Source organism: Gouania willdenowi, chromosome 21 (genome assembly GCF_900634775.1).
Source record: "Gouania willdenowi chromosome 21, fGouWil2.1, whole genome shotgun sequence".
NCBI classification, from domain to species: Eukaryota; Metazoa; Chordata; class Actinopteri; order Blenniiformes; family Gobiesocidae; genus Gouania; species Gouania willdenowi.
In genome coordinates, this window is record NC_041064.1 from 13,511,907 (window position 1) to 13,532,955 (window position 21,049).

Consider the following 21,049-nt stretch of genomic DNA (forward strand, 5'->3'; position numbering starts at 1 on the left):
CACGTGTCCTCACAACAAAGCAAAAAACAAGCGTTTCTAATTTGGAACTAGAGTAGAAAATGTGATTATGTGAGTTTTAGATAATACGTCCAAATAAAAAGAGAGAGGTATTATTTTGTGGTGCAAAATGAACAGAATAAATAATAAAAACAATGTTAAAGTTTTGCCATTTAAACGTTTTTCTTCCATCTGTTTGTATAATTCGTTTAAACATATTCTGTCAAAAAAAAAAAAAAAAAAAAAAAAGAGCTTCAGGGCCTTTGAAGAGCACATTTGCAGAAAAACACACAAAAAAAGAAACAAATGTAACATTTTTATCGTCTTTATTGGGTTTTTGTTTTGATACAATTCATTTTTAAAAGCATATATTTTACGTTTATCTTTACATTAGAAGGAAATGATCAGTTTAAACACGTTTTTTTTTTGTGTGCATTAGTTGGCGTTGGGAAATCTTTTGAAGAATTGAGAGCAAACTGTTGTTTCACAGGTCCTCATTGGACAGAAGGGTGAAAGAAAGACCCGTTGTTTTCCAGAACATGGAGGGGCTTTCTGCCATTATGCGCAAAGATGGGGAGAGAGGTGCAGCAGTCGAAATTCCTTTTTTTGTGAGAGGGACAATTTACAACTTGGTAATAGACCTTTTTTATGTGCCTCCATCGCTTGTCATTGGATGGCACTGGTCATGTGTGAGAGGCAAACGTCTTCATGGCCCTTTTCCTGATTTCCCAGGCGATTTTTCTCCCCCCCCTGCACTGCACTCTCAGTCTATGGCGTTAAACCGATAAGCCACGGTTGGCTTTCCTTTAAAAAAAAAAAAAAAAAAAAAAAAAAAAATCACCATCCATTCGTTTTTATAAACGTGTGATGAGCTCATATTTTTCGGCACTGTGCAGTCCACCCTCTTGGATGTGAAGCTGCAACTTGAGCACTACTACTTGTACAGCAGTGATCCTCACACAGAAGAGGACAGAGCTGCAGAGCCTCCATCATGTCCCGCACAGGTAAAGCAGAGCAGAAAAGCAACATGGATTACCTCCCTGCTTTAGGTAAGATTCCTCTGGTGGTGCAGCAGCAGCGTTAAACGTGCTCTTGTGTGTTTGCATGTGAAGTCTGACAGCTTCCTGTTTCATTAGTCATGTAAATGAGTGGCGGGCTGATGGCACGCATGAATTCACGTGTTGCTGAGTGTGAGGATACAAATTACTTTTGATAATTGTGGATGAAAGACAAGATTTTTTTAAACGTGTTTGCTTAAATGATATATTTAGAATTTTAAAAATATATATATATATATGTATAAAGTGATTTAATAGTGTGACTAAATGTTCTAAATCCTCACACTTTTGATCTTATTCTGTACAAATCTATTGGAAGTGACTGATGCAGAAAACATGAGGAGGATGTCCGCGTACAATGGCCTTTTACGCAAACATTTCCTCTATATTGTGTCATTATGTCTCATTTTGTCAGTGGGGATTAGTACTAAAAAAAACCAAAAACTGGTAAACAAGATTTTTGAACATTTTTAGACACATTTCGATTCAAACAACGATGCTGACCCATTACTTTGATTTTAAAAAAAAATTAAAAATTAAAAAATAACAAAAAAACAAATCAAGCAATATCCGCAGAATAAATACACATTATTACACTTATTATGGGGATGGCAGAAAAAAAGCTAAATTTTCATAGCTGTTTTCAGCTGCGTTCAGTTGGGACCAACTGAACAAAGACAGTATTTCACAGTTGGCTGACAGGCAGCTGCGAAAGTATTTACAGCCTTTACTGCAATGCGGCAAAATGGAGCCTGAGTGGAAGAGAAGGCGCACATAGAAGCCACTGGAAATTAGACATGCTATCTTTGTGTTGTTGGAATGAAATGCACACAGTTTAAACAATGTTCTGCTTTTAGAAAAATAAAAAATAGAGCATTTGACCACATGGGCCTATCCTAAAATAACAGTTTTCACATTTATTCAAACGAATTCTCACACATTTCAACGTTGTTACTCAAATTATTTTGCATTTGTGGATCAAAGTTTTTTTTTTCCAACTCAGATTTTGAAAAAAATATTAAACATTTAAATGGTACTGCTGCATTTGCCCTATCTCCTTATCTGACTGTATCAGATTCCTATTTAGCAAATCAAATTAATTGATTATCTATTTGCATATTTAGATATATATTTAAATAATACATTCAAGAAAACGCTTTTAACATTTGGTTATGATCTTAAACACCTTTTAAGAAAGTTAGGAAAAAGCAAAATAAAAAAATAGTCACATTTACTGCAGTATTTTAATCATTACATTACATACTTTCATTCTATACCCAGTTATATAATCTACAAACCACATCATTAATCGATGAAATACCAAAAATGCAGTGATCACATCCTCACACAGTGCTTATAAAACTATGGGTTAACGGAAGTTTTTGTCTTATTCATTATAAGGCTGTGGTTACTGTGCCAACAGGAGGCGCTGTTGTCCCACTCTCCGCCTCACTGCTCCATATCTCTGGCTTTTTGTTGACAGGTTGGGGAGCATTGTTATTGGCTAAGTTGGAAATCACGTGATATTTTCAGTTTTTTTTTTTTTTTTTTTCAAAAACAAGATTTTAAAGACTTCCCTTGGTCATTTTGTTGAGTTTATCTTCTGTTGTCAACGTTGATCAAAGATTGTGGGGGGGGGGGGGGGGGGGGGGGTCATTGTGTAAATATGCAGCCATTTAAATGTGCTCATATAATATTGAAATTGTGAAGATAAATTCGTTTATTTTATTTTATTTGTTTGATTTGTCCCTGTGACTTAATGATAAATGTTGTCATTATTACACAATATATAAATGAATATTCAACGATTCAACACAGGGTTGCAGGTAAGCCTGGATGTGCAGCAGCATGCATGATGTGAAGCTATAGCAAACAATAAAAATGAGGTGTCACTTCAAACCATATCCGCAAGGTAATGTCGTTTTATGAGAACATGTATGTATAAAGAAACGACAAGCTTCTGATTTGACAACCACCCATCCATCATATACTGTACCTGTTTGAACATGGTAGCCTTAACCAAACCTCAAACATATTTATCTCCAATCAAGATGGGTCAAAAGGGGGGAGAGGGAGGAGCCACGGGGCAGGGGCTCTCTGTGATTGGTCCAGCTGGGTAAATGACATTAGTCTTAATGTGGCAGGTTGACTGGGGTGAGAAATGTATTTGAGGACAAATAAAGTGAAGCATGTGGTGCACTTTAGAGGTCAGTTAGAGGATTTTCAGTGTAAAGAGTTATAAAATTCCTAAAAACATTCAAGGTATAAATAGGCCATGGAAAAAAAAAAACAACAAACAAACAAACAAAAAAAAAACAACCCTTGATAATAGGAATAAAGTCTAAAATGAAGGTTATATAAAACACATAAACCCCCTCCAGCCTTCTCACATATTCGCAGTAAACTATATATATTCCCAGTTTCTATTTCTACCATTCTCCTTCAGTGAACCTTTACCTCGTAATCTGCATTATTGAGCAAGTGCAACTTGCAGGATTATTTATGGTTCCGCGCGCGGATGTGAATGGCTGTGAGGAAACACGTGATGCCATTAAAGTTTGTTTTATGGCCTGGGACTTGACAAGCCAAAATATAATTCTCATTGTGTTTTAGTAAGGGCGTCCAGAGGGGCAGGAATAGCGCTTCATTTGACATGGAGCTGCACTCTCGGACTGACTTGTCCTCCTCCTCCTGTTCCTGTGTGGATGTGGATGTGGATAAGTTCGTGTCCCGGTGCGCCATGTGTTGCGGTCTGTGCGGTAAGCTGCGTTTTATCATCGTGCCCGTGCCCGGGCGTGTGATGTCACATGCGTAATATGCTTTCAGGCTGCGTGGTTCCCTGCCTCTCAGAGCTTCAGCATCAGTGTGTGTGTGTGTGCCTGTGTGTGTGCTGCTATAGCTGTCAGAAATCTCTGTTCTTTCTTCTTATATATATATAAAAAAAACTTGGCTTGTTTACAATTTTTCAACGTTTAAAATATGTCATTTATGCTTTATAAGTTATATATTTGTGGCTATGTCAGTGTTTACTTGTGTGTTTTCTGAATCCAACCTGTTGTGTGAGATTAATTGTAGAGTTTTGGTCACAGTGTTTTTTTTTATATTTGTGCCAATTTACTTTCATTCTGTTGCCCACATAGTGTTTATTGGACACATCATTTGAACACATTACAAATGCTTTTACTACTCGCGGCCTATAGCTATATCTGCAGGCCTTTGAATTATTAATATAGACATCCATGAATATAAAGTCTATCTAATAGCAGCAATACGTTATGTACAATGGATTTTCTTTTCTTTTTTTTTTCTTCTTTTTTTTAGCTGTTGTCAAATCCTGGGAATGATTTTCAGAATTGACAAAAAGCAACCCCCTGATTTTTTTGTTTCGCTTTTAATAATGTGGGGAAAAAAAGGCACATTTCCCTGAATTTTAGACAATAAAAGCTCGAAATTGTAACCAAAGAAGCTTCTCCTCTGACCGCAAAGCCTTTAGTTTAACACAAGCTGTCAGGAAACGCTGACTTTATTTTTCTTTTGTTTGTGAATCTCGGCTTTGACCCGTCTGAAGTACGAGCAGGGGAAGGTGAAAGGCAGGTCAGGCCGTCTAATAACGGATCCATAGAGAAAGGTTCATTTTAAACACAGCTAAAAATACATTTTTGCTTGCAGCAAAAACGAATAATCTTGTTTTAATTTAGACAAATTGAGATCAGCTTTAATATTTACATTTTTCGTTTAATAAAAAAGAAAAACAGCAGTGTTTTTTTCACTTAGAGCCTGAAGTCCTTTTTTTTCACATTTAACATTTTAGAAACAAATGAATAATAATAATAATAATAATAATAATAATAATAATAATAATAATAATAATAATAATAATAATAATAATAATAATAGGTCGATATTTTTTAATATTAATAGAAAAAGACTGACTGGTGTGTGTTTTTATTAAAATATTCCAACATGCACATCTAATAACCTCTATAATAACTAAATAAACGTCAAATAAATAAAAATGATGACATAGGCTACAAACGAGAAACCATTTTATTGAAATTTTTTTTTTATCCTGAATCCGTTTCATGCTGCAGCTGCTCTACTTTTCATTTTTCTTAAGTAACCGTTCATTTCTCTCTTTTTTATTCGATTTGACAAAGATTTCTAAGTGTGCAGTGGTCGCCGTGGTGGATGGCTAATGGGAATTGGTAAACTTTTGCACCCTTTGAGCTGTCAGCAGAAACGAAAATAATTAAACTTTGGGGATAAGTTTGTAAATGGTTTGGTCTGACCTCAGTGGCCTCCAGCGTCATCTTTTGGTAAATGGTGATAGGAAGGGTGACATTAGCAGGCCTCAGTCCTGCTACAATTTATTGATGTCTTAATGATTTTTTTCTTTGGACTAATCGTAAATACAAATAAAAAATGTACAATATTAATAATGGGGATACAATTGTAGTAATTCTATGTGATTTTGTGAACTTGGGCTGAAAAAGAAATAATGAAATTTATAGAGCTCTGTTATAGCTGATATTTTTGTGTCTTTTATTGACAGAATGGCTGAAAAAAAGGTTTAAAATGTTGTTGTTTTTTTTGACAAGCTGAGACTGAAAGAGCTCTGAGTCTGCTGTCTTTTTTTTTTTTTTTTTTTTTACAGAGGATGACAATTCAAGTATTAAACAACATTATAAATGTGGACGGGAACTAGTGCATCCTTTATTTTTGTTTTCATTTTAGTTTCCTAAATTGTTGCCAGGCAGCATACAATCACATTTAAATCAGATTTAACCATGTTGTTTTGATGCTGACAATCAGTTTTTTTTTGTTTCTGACAAGAAGCACGTGCTGATATAACGAACCGCCACTGACGTCATCAAATCTGCAGTGTTGCAACTATTAGAAAACTTTGTAAATTAAATTCAGTTAATCAATATGTGCAGTCTGTATCAGCTATCTCTTAGGTTTCAGACATGAGTTGTCTGTCTGTCTGTGTTCTAATGCAGCTTTGCCTCTTTTTCTATTGATGTGTTGATGTCTCAGTTTTTAATGTGTTTTTGTCTGAAAGCTGCCACTAAAAAAAAAAAAAAAAACAGTTGTGGTGATGAGTTTTGGAATGGAATCACCTTCCCGTCGTCTATATATACCCTGTAGAACCGAATTTGTGTGATCAAGTCTCAGTCACAGATTTGATTCTAGGGGAGTATATGGTCGATGAACAAACTTCGACTCCAAACATGTGATTCCCAACATGTGCCAGTGCAGTTTATGGCTTTTAAAAATACAAATAAAATAATGAAGATGAAATCAAGAAGGTGTGTGTGATGCATTTATAGAATCAAAGCATGGATTTAGCTGTAGCTGATCCCCTCATGGGTCATGTGTGTTCCATATATACATTATTGATTCCCAGAGGCTGCAGCCACTGGCCAATGGGCTCCTGAGGCAGTTGTGTCAAAGAAAAGAAGAGAACAGATGAAGGGATGAGATTCGTGTAACTTTTGGATGACCCCTCCTTGACAAAGACAGTGTCCATCAATTGTCCTCAGTCATTATTCGCTGCCTTTATGCCAAAGGGCTTTTTCAAGCTTTTGTTTGTATCTCTGTTGCACACCATGCCTCCAAGTTAGAGCACACAAACTGATGTATTCAATAGTTTCAGATTAATACATGCATTTTATATATATTTTGTTTGTTTATCATGTTTCTAAACAAAACAAAGTAAGCCACAATGAGTAATCTTTTTTTTTTTTTTTTTTTTTGATATACTGATATATGGTTTCAGATTAAAACTGATAATATTTTCACATCATTTTTTGATTGTTTATCATATTTAGAAACAAAACAACGTTAACCCCATTGAGTATGCTTTTACATACATACTGATATATTCAATGGTTACAGATTAAAAATAATAATATATGATTTTTATAATTTTTTTAAAGTTTTTTTTTATTATGAGTCTAAACAAAACAAAGTAAACCACAATGAGTAACCTTTGTTTTTTTTTTTTTTTGAATATATTGATAGAGTGAATGGTTTCAGATTATAACTAACAATACATGCATTTAGTTTTTTTTTTTTGTTTGTTTATTATGTTTCTAAACAAAACAAAGAAAAACCCATTGAGTAATCTTGTTCTATATAATGATATTTTCAATGGTTTCAGATTATAACTAATAATACATGCATTTTTAATACAGTTTTGTTTGTTTACCATGTTTCTAAACAAAACAAAGTAAACCACAATGAATAATCTTTTTAAATACACTGATACATTCAGTGGTTTCAGATTATAACTAGTAATAGTACATGCAATTTATATAGTTTTTATTTTTATTTTTTTGTTTATCATGTTTCTAAACGATACAAAGTAAACCCCCATTTTTTTTTTTTAACAGTTGCTTTGTGTTTCCAAATGTCCACGTGTGTTTTAAGACAACAACTGTTGTGTTTAATCTCCAGACTATGATTTGTGTTGGTTTTGTTGTGAGGTTAGAGCGCATTTAGTTGTGTGTTTACTCGTGTTTGGACCAGCATCACCTCTATTGGCCAATCCGGTCACATGGTTCGCTAACTTTATTCAGTTGACACCAAGTAGGAGGGCTTTATGGAGGGAGGAAAAAAAGACAACTCGAGAAAAATTAGTATTTTCTACCTTCAGAAATTAATGGCCATGAGTTCGTATATGGTGAACTCTAAATATGTGGATCCAAAATTTCCTCCTTGCGAGGAATATTCGCAAAATAATTATATTCCAGAGCAGAGCTCGGACTACTTCAGCCCATCGCAGGACAACACAGACTTTCAACAACATCCAGGGATCTACCCACGGTCAAACTACACGGAGCAGCCCTTCAGTTGTACCACTGTGCAGGACACCACGGTGCAGCCTGCACGGGGTCATGCCCACGACAGATCCACCCAACCGGGCCACTTCAGCGCGCAGGGCGAGCAGGGGCCCCCGGTCCAAATCACCGGACCTCGGACTTGTGGACAGCAGCAAAACACAAAGACCCAGAATGGGATTCAAACCAAGCAGCCTGCAGTAGTTTACCCCTGGATGAAGAAAGTTCACGTAACTACTGGTGAGATTTCCCCCTCTTCTTCTTTATACGCTCCGGCTGAGGCTTGTAGTTTAGAAATCAGTCAGTGGAATATTTATAGGAGTCTTTGGGAGGCCTCACCAATTACACAAGTCATAAATTTTTATTGCTCAGGAAATAGGCCACTACCTAAGCGCCTGGAAGCTCCTGAAAACAGATATTGACCGCCTGTAATGGTCTTAAATCTGCTGCAAATCTGCTTAAATTCACTTTTAATCTACACTCATTTCCTGGAGTCGCTGTTCGGGAGAATTCTCTTTTTTTAAAGTTTGACTGCACTTCCCTGTGTTGTTGTTGCCTCTTGCTCTTCCATGCACACATTATGTGACCTCCTCCATCGTTTTCTCTCCCCTCCAGTGAACCCGGATTACACAGGACCTGAACCCAAAAGGTCCAGAACAGCTTACACCCGGCAGCAGGTCCTGGAGCTAGAGAAGGAGTTTCATTTTAACAGGTATCTGACCAGGCGGCGGCGGATCGAGATTGCACACACTCTTTGTCTCTCCGAAAGGCAGATCAAAATCTGGTTTCAGAACAGACGGATGAAATGGAAGAAGGACCACAAGCTACCAAACACTAAAGGCAGATCCACACCAGCCTCCAGTCATCTGCAAAGCCTCCAGAAGGACAACCACACTGATATCACAGCGTTGTAAGACCACAGAAACGTGTCCATGGCATCAGTTATTTATATATATATGTGTAAAAGGACTAAGGTTGCATCTGACTTTTGCATGGACTGATGTGGTTTTTAGCCTTTGATTTCATTTTTTTTTATTTCTAATTTATCAAAACGATCCAAACAGTGTTGACCTAAGAGTGACGTCTACAAAATTCTACCAATATTCATAGGTGAGATATGCAAATTGAGCCTTTTCCAACATAAAAAAAAAGAAGAAAAAAAAAGAAATGTTATTTTTGGACATCACTTTCTATAAAGACTAATAACCAACGGATTTAAAACACGCATTGTGATCCTCTGTTGTGGATTCACGCAGATTTCAATTCAACTCAACACGAGGAGGCCAATCTTCCGAATTACACTCACTTCAGTATTATTTCATTATTTTTTTTTAAACAGTTAATCAAGTAAACGCAAAATACATGAAGGAAATAATTTTTTTTTTGGCATATTTGACACTCAACCTTGTAACCTCAGCTTTATTTTTTTGCAAAGTGCGGATTTTTTTCACCCCGCACACACACACACACACACACACACACACAAATCACACTCACACACACATCACACTCGCGTTTATTGTGCTTTGTATGTTTTAACTTATTTTGTAAAAAAAAAAAAAAAAAAAAAAAAAAAAGAAAGAAAGAGAAAAAACCTTTGTAATTTTGTTTTCCTAAAAAAAAATAAAAAAAATAAAAAATTATTCCCACACGTAAGACATTCCAGTCGGAGTGCCCTTATAAATCTCCTCTGACATCTTTGTAAACATTGTACATTTTCAGAGGTAAACTCTCATGCTCTTTGAATCTCTCCTATGAAACGATAATTTCTCCTGCATGGCATCAAAAATGAAGTTGGATATTTCTCACTTGGAAATAATCAAATCGAACAAACTATTTAGGAGTATAATATTATTATTTCTTTCATCCTTGATGCATTTTTTTTACGCCACTATTTATTTGTTTAATAAAAAAAAAGTGTACATTTTCGTATAGCACATGATTTGATGAGAAATTTCGTTAAAATCTTTATTCTTCTGAAATAAGTTGGAACTCTTGTGCATTATTAGCATGGCTTTATGTGAAGTTTTTTTCTTTTTTAGTTACAATGGGAAGCTATTCAGTTTTTCATTTGGCACCAAGCAAACGGAGCGAGGCTTTCAGATCACGTTTCAAGAAGACATTTCTTGGTTTTTTTTTTTTTTTTTTAACTGTCATTGTCCTCGGACAAAAAACCCAGAAGCTCTCCCAGTATGAGAAGGTCTTCTCTGTGAAGTCTTCGCGATGAGGGGAGTTTGAAAAGGTATTTTTCAAGCGAAGGTCGTACAAAAGCAGCAGTGGCAGGTTCATCCAAGGGACACATTTCAGCCGCGAGGACTGACCCCAGCACCCCTGACCCGCCGGACAAGCAGCATTTTCCCTCCCAGGCGCTCTTTGCTTGACTTTTTTTCCCCCCCTCAGAACTGTTACAATTTTATTTAATTTGATTTTCAAAAAGCTCTCACTTCACCTCAAACTTCCCTATAATATGAAACCTGCTTTAACAGTATTTAAATAAGAAGTGATCAAACTCCTGAAGCGCATCTGCCTCCTCATGTCAATATATGCAAGTCTCCTGGTTTTATTTTTGTACATGCTTTTTACCTTGTACTGTGCATTGAGATGTGAGTATATTGGGCAAAAATAAAGATTTTTACTGAATATACATGGAATTATTTGTCTAACACTCTACATTTGCGTTCGTTTCTTTACCTTATATTTCTAATACGGGGGGGATTTTTTTTTTCTTCAGTTTTCTGCTCCTTAAAAAAAAAAAACTCCAACAATTTTATTTGCGTTATGTTGTTGCTTATGTTTGTTAAATTCTGGATATATTACTATATATAAGTAGAAAACCCAGTGTGTGTGTGTGTGTGTGTGTTTTAAATGTTTAGAAGCATGCTGTGCCATTTGGACTTTCAGCCCCCCTTTAAAAAAAAAAAAAAAAAAAAAAAACATTCTCAAATGGACCAAATGTGCACTGCTTGGGCAAATAAACCCTGTTGGTCCGAAATGTAGTGCAGACTTTCCCATTTGCTTACATTACTGAGAATAATGGTTTAAAAATGACAAAAAGGGTTTAAAAATGTTAAAAAGTAGGAACAAAAAACAAAAAATCATTTTTGGGGAGGTACGGCATAACTTCAGTCACTGCCGCTTTGTGAAGAAGCAAAAAACAAAACCAAAAAAATAAAAATAAAACTGCACCTAAACATGCTGTTATCCCTTTGTGACCAATGCCATTAACGCTGTGATGAAATTTGTAACCATTCACATCGAAAAAGCATCAGATGTGTATTTTACCCACACATTTAATGTTAATTTAATTCAAGATAATTCAACAGAGGGATTTATTCCAATATTATAATATTCAACATAGTATTTTAATGTTAGATTACATCCTTTATTGCAGTGAATCAAATTAATGCCTAAAATAAACCATGTTACCATTTTATACATTACAATAGCTTTTGTACCCCAGCCCCCCCCCCCCCCCCCCCCCCCCCCACCACCACCACCACCAACACCACCACACACCCACACACAAAGACACCACCACCATCCAAAAAGAATCTTCATAGCAGATGATATTGATTTTATTGAAGATGACCCATTGTTGCAATGATCACGCCCACCTCACACTACAGTATCAACTTTGATATAAACAAAGTGAATGAAAACACGATAAGAAATGTTGCCTCTTTTTCCCCCTTCTTTTTATCTAATGAGCAGATGTGTGGCTTATACTGTAGATTAAATGGGATGTACAATGTCAGACAGATTTCATATTATGGTAAAAAGAAATAATGAATGTCATTTGCCACTGACAAAAAAAGATCTGCACAAAAATGGTAAAAAGTGGAATGAATGGGGGTTGTGGAGTATAAGAGATGGAGGGGGAAGGGAGGGGGGGCTCATGCAATCCCATATATTAAATATTAAATGTAACCCCATATAGGATTTGATTTTTTTTTTTTATTTGTGTTTATTCTTATTCATGTTTTGATATTTCACATATTGGTGGCATCCCATTCTGTAAAAGCGCATGAGTTTAGTGGGCATCACTTATCAGCTACTGTATATATACACAGGCTTGTAGCCACACTGACCTACATGTCTGAACAGCAATAAATGGGAGCCAAAGGCAGTGCCACATTCAATGACACTGCACCCAGTGCAGGAATACAACGTCGTCGCTCTCCATCCGGCCATATTTGATTTCCAGCTGTTTTTTCGCGGAAGCCTCTCCGAGCCAGACAAACCCCCCTTAAGATGTATTAAAGTGCGCTGTCTGCATTCAGAGATATAATCCAGAGACTATACCATTCTGCTCTCCATTCCCCGACCACGTGATTGTCTAAATAATTAATGCAGCACGTCCCCCTAGAAACACGGCGTCGTCATTAATCGCAAGGACTCTATCAGACTTGAAAACTGAAGAGATCCCCCAAGAAAATAATATCCGTTTCCGAGCTCAACTGTAGTACCTGCACTTTAGCATCACAGCAGAACCGATGGATGTTTGGGTAGGTAAATATTTCAGCTTTCTTTCTCTCCACCTTTTGCTGCTGCTGCTATAGATGACGTGATATTTGATAAATTGCTGCACTTTGATGTGTGCGCAAACAGCGCTGTTTTGACTGTGGCTATAGCCGCTTTACGCATGTCCTTTTCCCCCTTTTTTAATATTTCTGCTCGTGCAGGCTTTGAGGCTTTTTCTGCGGCATGCATTGCATCCTGAAATGGATTGATAGGAGTAATGGTAAAAACTAAATGTCAGTGACGCGTATTTATGGATGCTCGCTCTGGGAGACGCTGATTTCGGACACATAAACTATACATCCATGCAGCCTGTCCCCTTTAACGGGGCTCATTCGTTTCCTATATTTAGGTGTTTATTTTAGATTTCTACACGTTTGCATGGTAAATCATTAGTTTTTTTTGTTTTATTTTATTGCTTTTGAAATCTGAACTGTGTATTTTTACTGGTTAATAAATGTGTGGATTAATCTTTTCTGGTGAGAGTTTGGAGAATTGATGCATTCGGTTTGTTTGGGAGAAAGTGAGGTTTATTTCCATTGCTTCCTGACATGGTGGATGATCTGATTTTGATTTCTTAGAAGTCATGGAAGTTTGGGGTCGGCTGACAGTTGAGCCTCCTTGTAAATCATTCCCTAGTAATTCCTGAAAGGGTGCGAGGCTGTTGGGGGGGTCGGGCGAAAACTGTAAATCTTTCACTTTTATTACCCTGTGAACATATGCTGCGACGCTACTTCAGCCTTTTGCATCGTTTCTTCTTCTTCTTCTTTGGAACGAAAAACCTCTCTCTGCGGCTACAAAATTCCCTTTTTTAAATCCCTTTTTTATGCATTCACTCACCAGTCATCGGGCTTGAACGCTTTTATAAATCCTGTGAAGATTGCTTTGGAAAAAAATAAAAATAAATAGAAATACACAGTAGTATGGGTTTCAGCCGCGTGTAAATGGCAAAACAAGATGACAAAATGTTTTATTTAAATACAATGAATTTTCATTGTCTGCACACATTTAATTTTATACATATTTTTTTCCCCTCCAGTGCTTATTTAATTTTGGTGCTATAAGTAGTATACATGCAGCACAAGCTTGAGAAATTATATATATAGGCTATGGCATCACATGATGAGCCATATTTACATTTATAGCTGTGGTGCATGTTTGCGTCATGGGCTATTTTTGAATGTTTTTATTGTGAAAGCTTGAATAAAATAAAAAAAATAAATAAAATCTATTAAAATAGCCAAGTACAACATTATTTATTTCATATTGTGCATCGATGCTTTGGCAGCAATGCAAGGAGACTATATGAGAAGGTGTAAATATCCATTATCAGTTGCCCTTCCAAAAAAAAAAAAAAAAAAAAAAAAAAAAAAACCTGCACACATCAACTACAGAGTTCCAATTGAGGAGGGGAGATAAAAAAGAAAGAGGTAGAGGGAGATTTCCACATTCACACAGTGCAGATGAGGAAATAAACGCCACCCTTTATCAAAATGGATTGGTGAGGTAAGGCTGTGCCTGGAGAAGAGGACAATCACGTGAACAAATATTCCTGTATCCTAAAGGCAGCTCCATGTATTTGTCATCATAAAGCTTCCGAAACACCAAAATTCCCAATGTTTCCTCCAAATCTGCACAGGCCTTATCCCCGTTTCTGATATTCTGTGTAATACAGCGGCTGATGATTGATTGCCAGGGACTTTTTTTTCTTTCCTTCTTTCTTTCTGGAATAAGGATCTTGTTGGCTTTTTATTGGTAGCTGAATGCGAGTCCTTCCATTCTTTCGGGAATACTGTCTCCAATGGTATATGGAAATGTCTGAAAAACAGCAAGATCAGGTTTAGGACAGCATTTGTCTCAAGACAAAGGGTGAAGGATTTATTCTGGAGAGCTCAACGTGCAAAACGACCGTGCATCTTCTTCTTTTTTTAATTTTTTTTGGTAATTTTTTTTAATGATGAATTGATTCACAGGTAAGCAATTGCATGGCTTGAAAACAACCTTTAACCACGGGTTAATATAATGCAAGGGTATATATCTGTTTCAATCCAGCCATGAAGGCGATGCTCGTTAATGTCGATCTTTTACCGACAACACCGCGGGTTTGGAGCCCACAGCAACCTCGGATATACACAAATATGCTATTTTACAGGAAAACAAAGGGTTGAAACCCAATCGACAGGCTCCCTTTTGGTTGATTTGGACCAAAAAGCAGCTCTGATGAAGAAGCAGGGGAGAAACTTTTCTTTTTTTGACTCCTTGATCGTAAATCACATTAATTTGTTGTCTTATCGTCACACCGGCGATCGTTGTGATTTATGTGGTTTCAACTGTATAAGGCTTTGTTAAGCTGCAATGTTATATTATACACAAATTCAAATAGGATGTTTTTTTTTTTTTGAAAGATTATTTAGATCATATTTGAATTAAAACATTTCTATATATATGGAAACATTTTTGCGTTTAACCTGATTTTAGTTTTTTCGTTTTTCAAGTCATTTTTCTTTCTTTAATGTTTATTATAGTTGAACAAATAGCAGGCCTCACACTGTAAGAGATTACAATTTCGACAAATTTCTTTTTTTTGTGCTCAACTTCTGCTTAATGTTGATTTTAGGTTTAGTTTCTGTTTAATTATAATAATCACTGGAAAATTTAAGTAATTGTATTTATTACAATTAATATTATTATTTTTTAAATAAAATAAAAATAAAATAAACTATTTTGATGCATAAAAAGCGGTATAGGTATAAGTTTTATGCACTTATATACTATATTGTGCCTTTTCACACAAATAAAGGTCAATAATCTTTATTGATGACCTATTTTTTAACTTAATAAATATATTTTTTCCAACGTGTAGCCTTGCATTAAAACAAACCGTGGCGCAGCTTTAAGCAACGACCGAGTCACATAATAAAAACCCTCCACTTGAAGTCTGAGCCATTGTGTGGAGCAAACTTACCGTAACAGCGCGTAGGCGAAAAACACAGCCGTGTGAAAGGGGGATCATGTCTGTTACTAGTTCAGCTCTGTGTGCTTAAAGCCACTCCAGGCGAAGAATATTGACCAGATTTCACAAAAAAACACTAAATCCACTTGAAGATATTTTACATCCACATATATCATGGGTATATCAAAGCTATCAGACATATGTTTGGACAAGAAAAGATAAAAAAAGCGGATTTCCTGAAGTAGATATAACATTTCCAAACGCAGGGTTTGTGCTTTGGTCCCAGTGGAGCTACTCGTTACCGAGCAGAAGCTGCTTTGACTTTAGTTCAGACTTGGTTCTACTTCCAACCAAACTCCTCGTTGTTCATTAAACTTCGGCTTAAGGCTGAATGACCCTAAGGTCACCTAAAAAGCTTATGACTGCTAAATATTTGCCCTGGTCCTTTGTATAAAAGTGCACATGTAGGACTTTTTCTGTCCGAGAGGTGTGACTTAAGAAAGTCATCATTATTGTTCGTCCTATTAAGATTTTATTCCATTTATTTATATTAATTTATTTTCTATTATTTACATTCAGTGAAATATGAAGAACCAAATATTTTTCTTGAAAAAATAAAATTAAAAATATATGTTTGAATAAACGAAAATGTGTAAAAACTTGGGAAATAAGTATTCATGTTGTAGTGTTTTCTTAACTTTGTTTTTCACAAATCGTATATTTGATACAAACAAACAATCAAACGAAACAAAACAGAAAAAACATCTATAAAGAAAACATTTTTTTGGATTTTAAAAAAAAACATTTGTTTGCATCGTCTAAAGATGACAATAACATGGTCAACACATCAATGTATCAAATAAATAAAATGCCCCTCCAAATTAAATAGTTTTCCGTGTTCTAGGTCACCATTAAGATGGGCTTGGATGAAACAAAATGAAATAAAATAAAGTAAATAATAATTTCTCTCTGTGTCTTCTGCAGGTCAAAATGAAGGTCTTGGTGAATGCTTGAAGGGTGTAAATACAAGCTGCAAAAATTTCGGTAAGTATCTGTTTTTTTTATTTTATTTTAATAGTGGACACTAGCAAATGCTCGTGCACGCTCATATTGTTTCACATGGAGGCAAAGGAAAAAAAAGTGACATGAAGAATGGCCTCAACTTTATCCTTTACTCGCAATAAATTACACAGACCGACAATAGCTTTAGCATTCAACATTTGTCTGCAACATTGTTAGGCAAATTAATAAGAAAAATAAATAAAAGACTAAAACAACCAATAAAATGTAAATTGTAGGATTAAGAAAATAAATACATAAATAAAAAAAATAAAAAAAATAAATAAAAAATCACCGTTTAATCCAAGGAATCCTTTATAACAAGATGCACCATCTCCAAAGCTCTATATCCCGTGTTTCCTATAAAGGAGAACCTCTCAGTGTGTGTCCTCTGTGTGTTTGGCTGCACGCTTGCAGGCATCGTTTATAAACTGAGCCTCTGCCCGGGAGAAGCCGCCGACTATGAAATTCTTTCCCTTGTCTTCCACCTACGCGTAGTTTTACACTTCTGAGGGCTCCAAGTCGTGGCCAGTGTTTTGCTTTTCATTCCTCTCTCAGGCCGTTTACAACCATAACATTTGTGGTCATAAATTTTGCTGCGGTCCACACTGACAGGTGCAATTGTTATGCACGGCGCAGACTTGCACCTCCTGAAGCCACCAACGTATACAGTAAAGACACACTCAATGAAATCTGCAGGTTTCTGTTTAAATATTTCAATTTGTTCAAATAAATGTTTTCTAATTATTTGAGAATTTTTTTCTTTTTAAACAATTTTCAAATTTGACGAAATTGTTTTTTATTCTATATATAGATACATTTCTCAAAGTGTGGATGAAACGTCAAATTGATTTACCACCCACCAAAATTCATGCCTCCCTTTCTCCACCTCTCACAGCCACCCATATTTCTTTTTTATTCCTCCTATTTCCTCATTTTTTTTTTTTTTTTTTTTTTTTTAAACAACACTATACGTGGTGTTTATCTTTTTAGGATGTGCGTAAAAACCAAACCAAATGCGTACGCGCGGCTTGAACAAATGCACAACCTGCCCTTTTTTTTTTTTTTTTTTTTTTTTTTCTCAGACCATGTGATTATAGTGAAAAGGGTATTGTGTGTATTTGTGCTCCAAATGCTGAATCAGCTTTTTGTGAGGGACACTAAAGCCTCCAGGAGGGTCTTTTTTAGTCCAAGTTAAACTTTAACAGTTTTCTAGCAGAACGGAGTCCAACCATAGAGGTTAAAGCATTGTTTGATGCTTCAGGGACAGTTGGTAGGGTCTGATTTTGGGGGGTGTCAAACTCATTTTATGTTTAGGGACCAAATATGAACCAGTTTGAAGTGGGCCGCAGATTTTAGGTTGGGGAGAAAAAACTATTTTTTAACATCAATTGTGCAATAGTTTTTTAATATCAATCCCAGAGAAAACATGAATTATTGTGAAAATTTTCACCTCATAAATTCACAATTTCTGTAATTTAGAGGGAATTTGTGGATACTGCCATATTTGTGAAAAAAATTGAGAGTTCTTTCCACAATTTGCAATTAAATAAATGACTACTATCATATACGTGAATATTGTAGAGTTTTATTAAATTGGTGAATTTGTTAATTTACACAATAATTCTCTGTCGGGCCGAATTTGATGCTCTCCAGGGCCGAATTTGGCCCCCGGGCCTTGAGTTTGACACATGTGGTCTGATTGAATAAACCCAACTCAGCCAATGCTGCATATGTGTGTGTGTGTGTGTGTTTGTTTGTTTTTGGTGAATATGAACAGAGTTTTGAGTAGAAAAAAATAAAAGTATGTATATTGTGTTTATAGATCACAGACTGGACCAACGGTGGGGATCACCAATCACGTGAATAAAACAACACCCATGCCATTGGATAAGGCTGCACTAGAGCTTGTTGACTAAATCCACTAAAATGCAGAAAGCGACCTACTACGATAACTCTGGACTTTTTGGAGGCTACTCATACCCCAAACCGGACGCTTATAGCTACGGCCCTGCACACCAGTCCTACCCCACTGCAAGCATCGAGGCGGACTACCAGGGCTCCGTGTGTCCCATTCAGACCTCTGCAGTCCGGCCACCGGCCCTCAAAGACAATGACCTGAACGGGGACTGTATGCGTCAAAGCAGCGCGCAAAGCACCAACAGCAGCAGTAGCAGCAGCAGCAGCAGCAGCAGCAGCCAGGCGGGTGGGATCACAGAGCAGCAGGCTGTACCACCACTGTCCGTATCCTCCCCCAGCTCTAACAGCTCGGCCTCCCACAAGAAGAAATCCCCCTCCAGCAGTGCCTCTGGTGCTGGGAACCCGGCCCTTACCAAGCAGATCTTCCCCTGGATGAAGGAGACCCGTCACAACTCAAAGCAGAAGAGCACCAACTGTGCCCCTGCAGGTAGGCACTGTAAAGATGGCGCGTGATGTGCGTGCGTGTGGATGTCAGAATCACAATCAGAACGTTTTTATTCGCCAAGTACAGTTTAAAAACATTTAACAGAAAAAGAACCAAAAACAAACCAGGAAACAATAATAATAATAATGATAAATATATCCAGTGCTACAGGTATTATAGTTATAGAGGTGGTTATGGGGGTTGCGTGCGTTTGGGCCTTTTGTGTGCATGCTTCCTTGTTCCTAGACTGTGGATCATGATGCTGCACTTGTTTGACAGGTGGCAGTGAGGTGAGTGATGAGAAGAGCCCATCAGGACCAGCCTCCAAACGGGTCAGAACTGCGTACACCAGCGCGCAGCTGGTGGAGCTGGAGAAGGAGTTTCACTTTAACCGCTACCTGTGTCGCCCTCGGAGGGTGGAGATGGCCAATCTGTTGAACCTCACCGAGCGCCAAATCAAGATCTGGTTCCAGAACAGGAGGATGAAGTACAAAAAGGACCAGAAGTCCAAAGGACTGGCGCACTCCCCCCTGGGACACTCCCCGGACAGAAGCCCACCGCTGAGTGGCCCAAATCACATTGGATATTCTGGGCAGCTCCAAAACGTGAACGGCCTCAGCTATGACGCGCCCTCGCCCCCATCCTTCGCCAAACCCCAGCAAAACATGTACGGCTTGGCTGCATACACAGCACCCTTGGGTGGCTGCATCCCGCAGCAGAAGAGGTACCCGGGCTCGGAGTACGAACACCACGGCATGCAGAACAACGGCAGCTTTGCCAGTGCCAATTTGCAAGGCAGTCCCGTTTACGTGGGTGGGAATTTTGTTGATTCCATGCCAGCCTCTGGGCCCATGTTCAACCTCGGCCACCTCCCCCACCCCTCATCCACCAGTGTGGACTACAGCTGTGCCGCTCAGATCCCAGGAAACCACCACCATGGACCCTGTGATCCCCATCCCACCTACACAGACCTCACCTCTCACCAAGCGTCTCAGGGAAGGATTCAGGAAGCGCCGAAACTGACGCATTTGTAACATGTGATTCCCAATGTGTGCGTGCGTGCGTGCGTGTGTGCCAAAATTATGTCGCGCTCTTTTTTTTTTTTATTACCTCACTAGTCTAATAACTACACTCCAAGCGAGTCGTGTGTATTATTACAGTATTATTGATATTACTATTAATGCTATTGTGTAATTATTTTCTAAATGATGCGGCTTTGTCCATTCCTTTTGAATACGGGGATGCGCAGAGGCACACTAGCCTGGTTGTTAGTAGTTTTCATTTTTATTGTATTTTATTTTATTTTTTTTAATTATTATTTCAATTTCCAGTGCAATACGCAATAATTATTATTATTTTTGTCTGAATAGTCCATGCGGTTACTTGAAGGTAAGTCTCGTAGATCAAAAGTAGAACCTCATTATTAGAGTGGAGGATTTTAGGGAATTTTTCGTCCTATTTATTTAATAATCATTTATTATTATTTTTTTACATTATCTTTTGTACTAGCCAATAGCACTATTTATAATTTAATTTGTATTGCACATTATTTATCGTTTATACGCGAGTATTTATAAGATTGTTGTGTGGACAGATCAGTGCACTTGGAAAATGTTGGTAAAACAGGGTTTGTAAAATGCTATGACTCCCAGTGTATTGTTGGAATAAGAGCATTTCTAATTGTAAATCTAAAAGGGAAAAATGGGGCATTTTATAGCGTATAAGCACCCACTATATGTCCATGGTTAATCTTGTGACAAACCTTAAGCAAAACGTAGACTATCGAAGTATCAGATGTCACACACACACACACACACACACACACACACACACACACACACACACACACACACACACACACACACACACACACACACACACACACACACACACACACACACACACACACACACACACACACACACACACACACACACACACACACACACACACACACACACACACACTTTTGTGTATCCCATTGCTATTTTTTGATTTATCTTCCATTGTTATATCTTTCAGTTGGATACCCATAAATTTATGAAACCTTAATGATACTGAAATGTTATATTTTGTGTTTAACATTTTGTAAATAAAGTGCTTAAACTTGTGTTTTTATGGTATTTTCTTGGTTTGTTTTGGATAAAATAGATTTTTTTTTTTTTTTTTTAAGGATATACAGCTCATTATTTTTAACTGATCATTCAGCTGCTGCCAG

The 21,049-nt window shown here is 37.1% G+C and overlaps 2 protein-coding genes across 5 annotated transcripts; both read left to right on the forward strand.

Annotated features, from left to right (window-relative positions):
• Window positions 1–950: 950 nt before the first annotated feature.
• hoxd3a (homeobox D3a) lies at window positions 951–20,737 on the forward strand. Of its 4 annotated transcripts, XM_028435566.1 has the most exons (5): window positions 963–1,046; window positions 3,669–3,814; window positions 16,353–16,412; window positions 18,253–18,834; window positions 19,111–20,737. In XM_028435566.1, exons 4-5 carry the CDS (start codon window positions 18,357–18,359, stop codon window positions 19,863–19,865), a joined length of 1,233 nt encoding a protein of 410 aa, XP_028291367.1. In that variant the 5' UTR covers window positions 963–1,046; window positions 3,669–3,814; window positions 16,353–16,412; window positions 18,253–18,356; the 3' UTR covers window positions 19,866–20,737. The 4 variants fall into 4 exon arrangements, with proteins under 4 accessions (XP_028291368.1, XP_028291367.1, XP_028291369.1 ...); XM_028435567.1 differs by lacking the exon at window positions 3,669–3,814 and having other exon boundaries at window positions 951–1,046; XM_028435568.1 differs by lacking the exons at window positions 963–1,046; window positions 3,669–3,814 and adding an exon at window positions 11,813–12,402.
• Window positions 7,405–18,292, forward strand: hoxd4a (homeobox D4a). Its single transcript, XM_028435571.1, has 4 exons — window positions 7,405–8,137; window positions 8,513–8,807; window positions 16,353–16,412; window positions 18,253–18,292. Exons 1-3 carry the CDS (start codon window positions 7,660–7,662, stop codon window positions 16,360–16,362), a joined length of 783 nt encoding a protein of 260 aa, XP_028291372.1. The 5' UTR covers window positions 7,405–7,659; the 3' UTR covers window positions 16,363–16,412; window positions 18,253–18,292.
• Window positions 20,738–21,049: the final 312 nt, after the last annotated feature.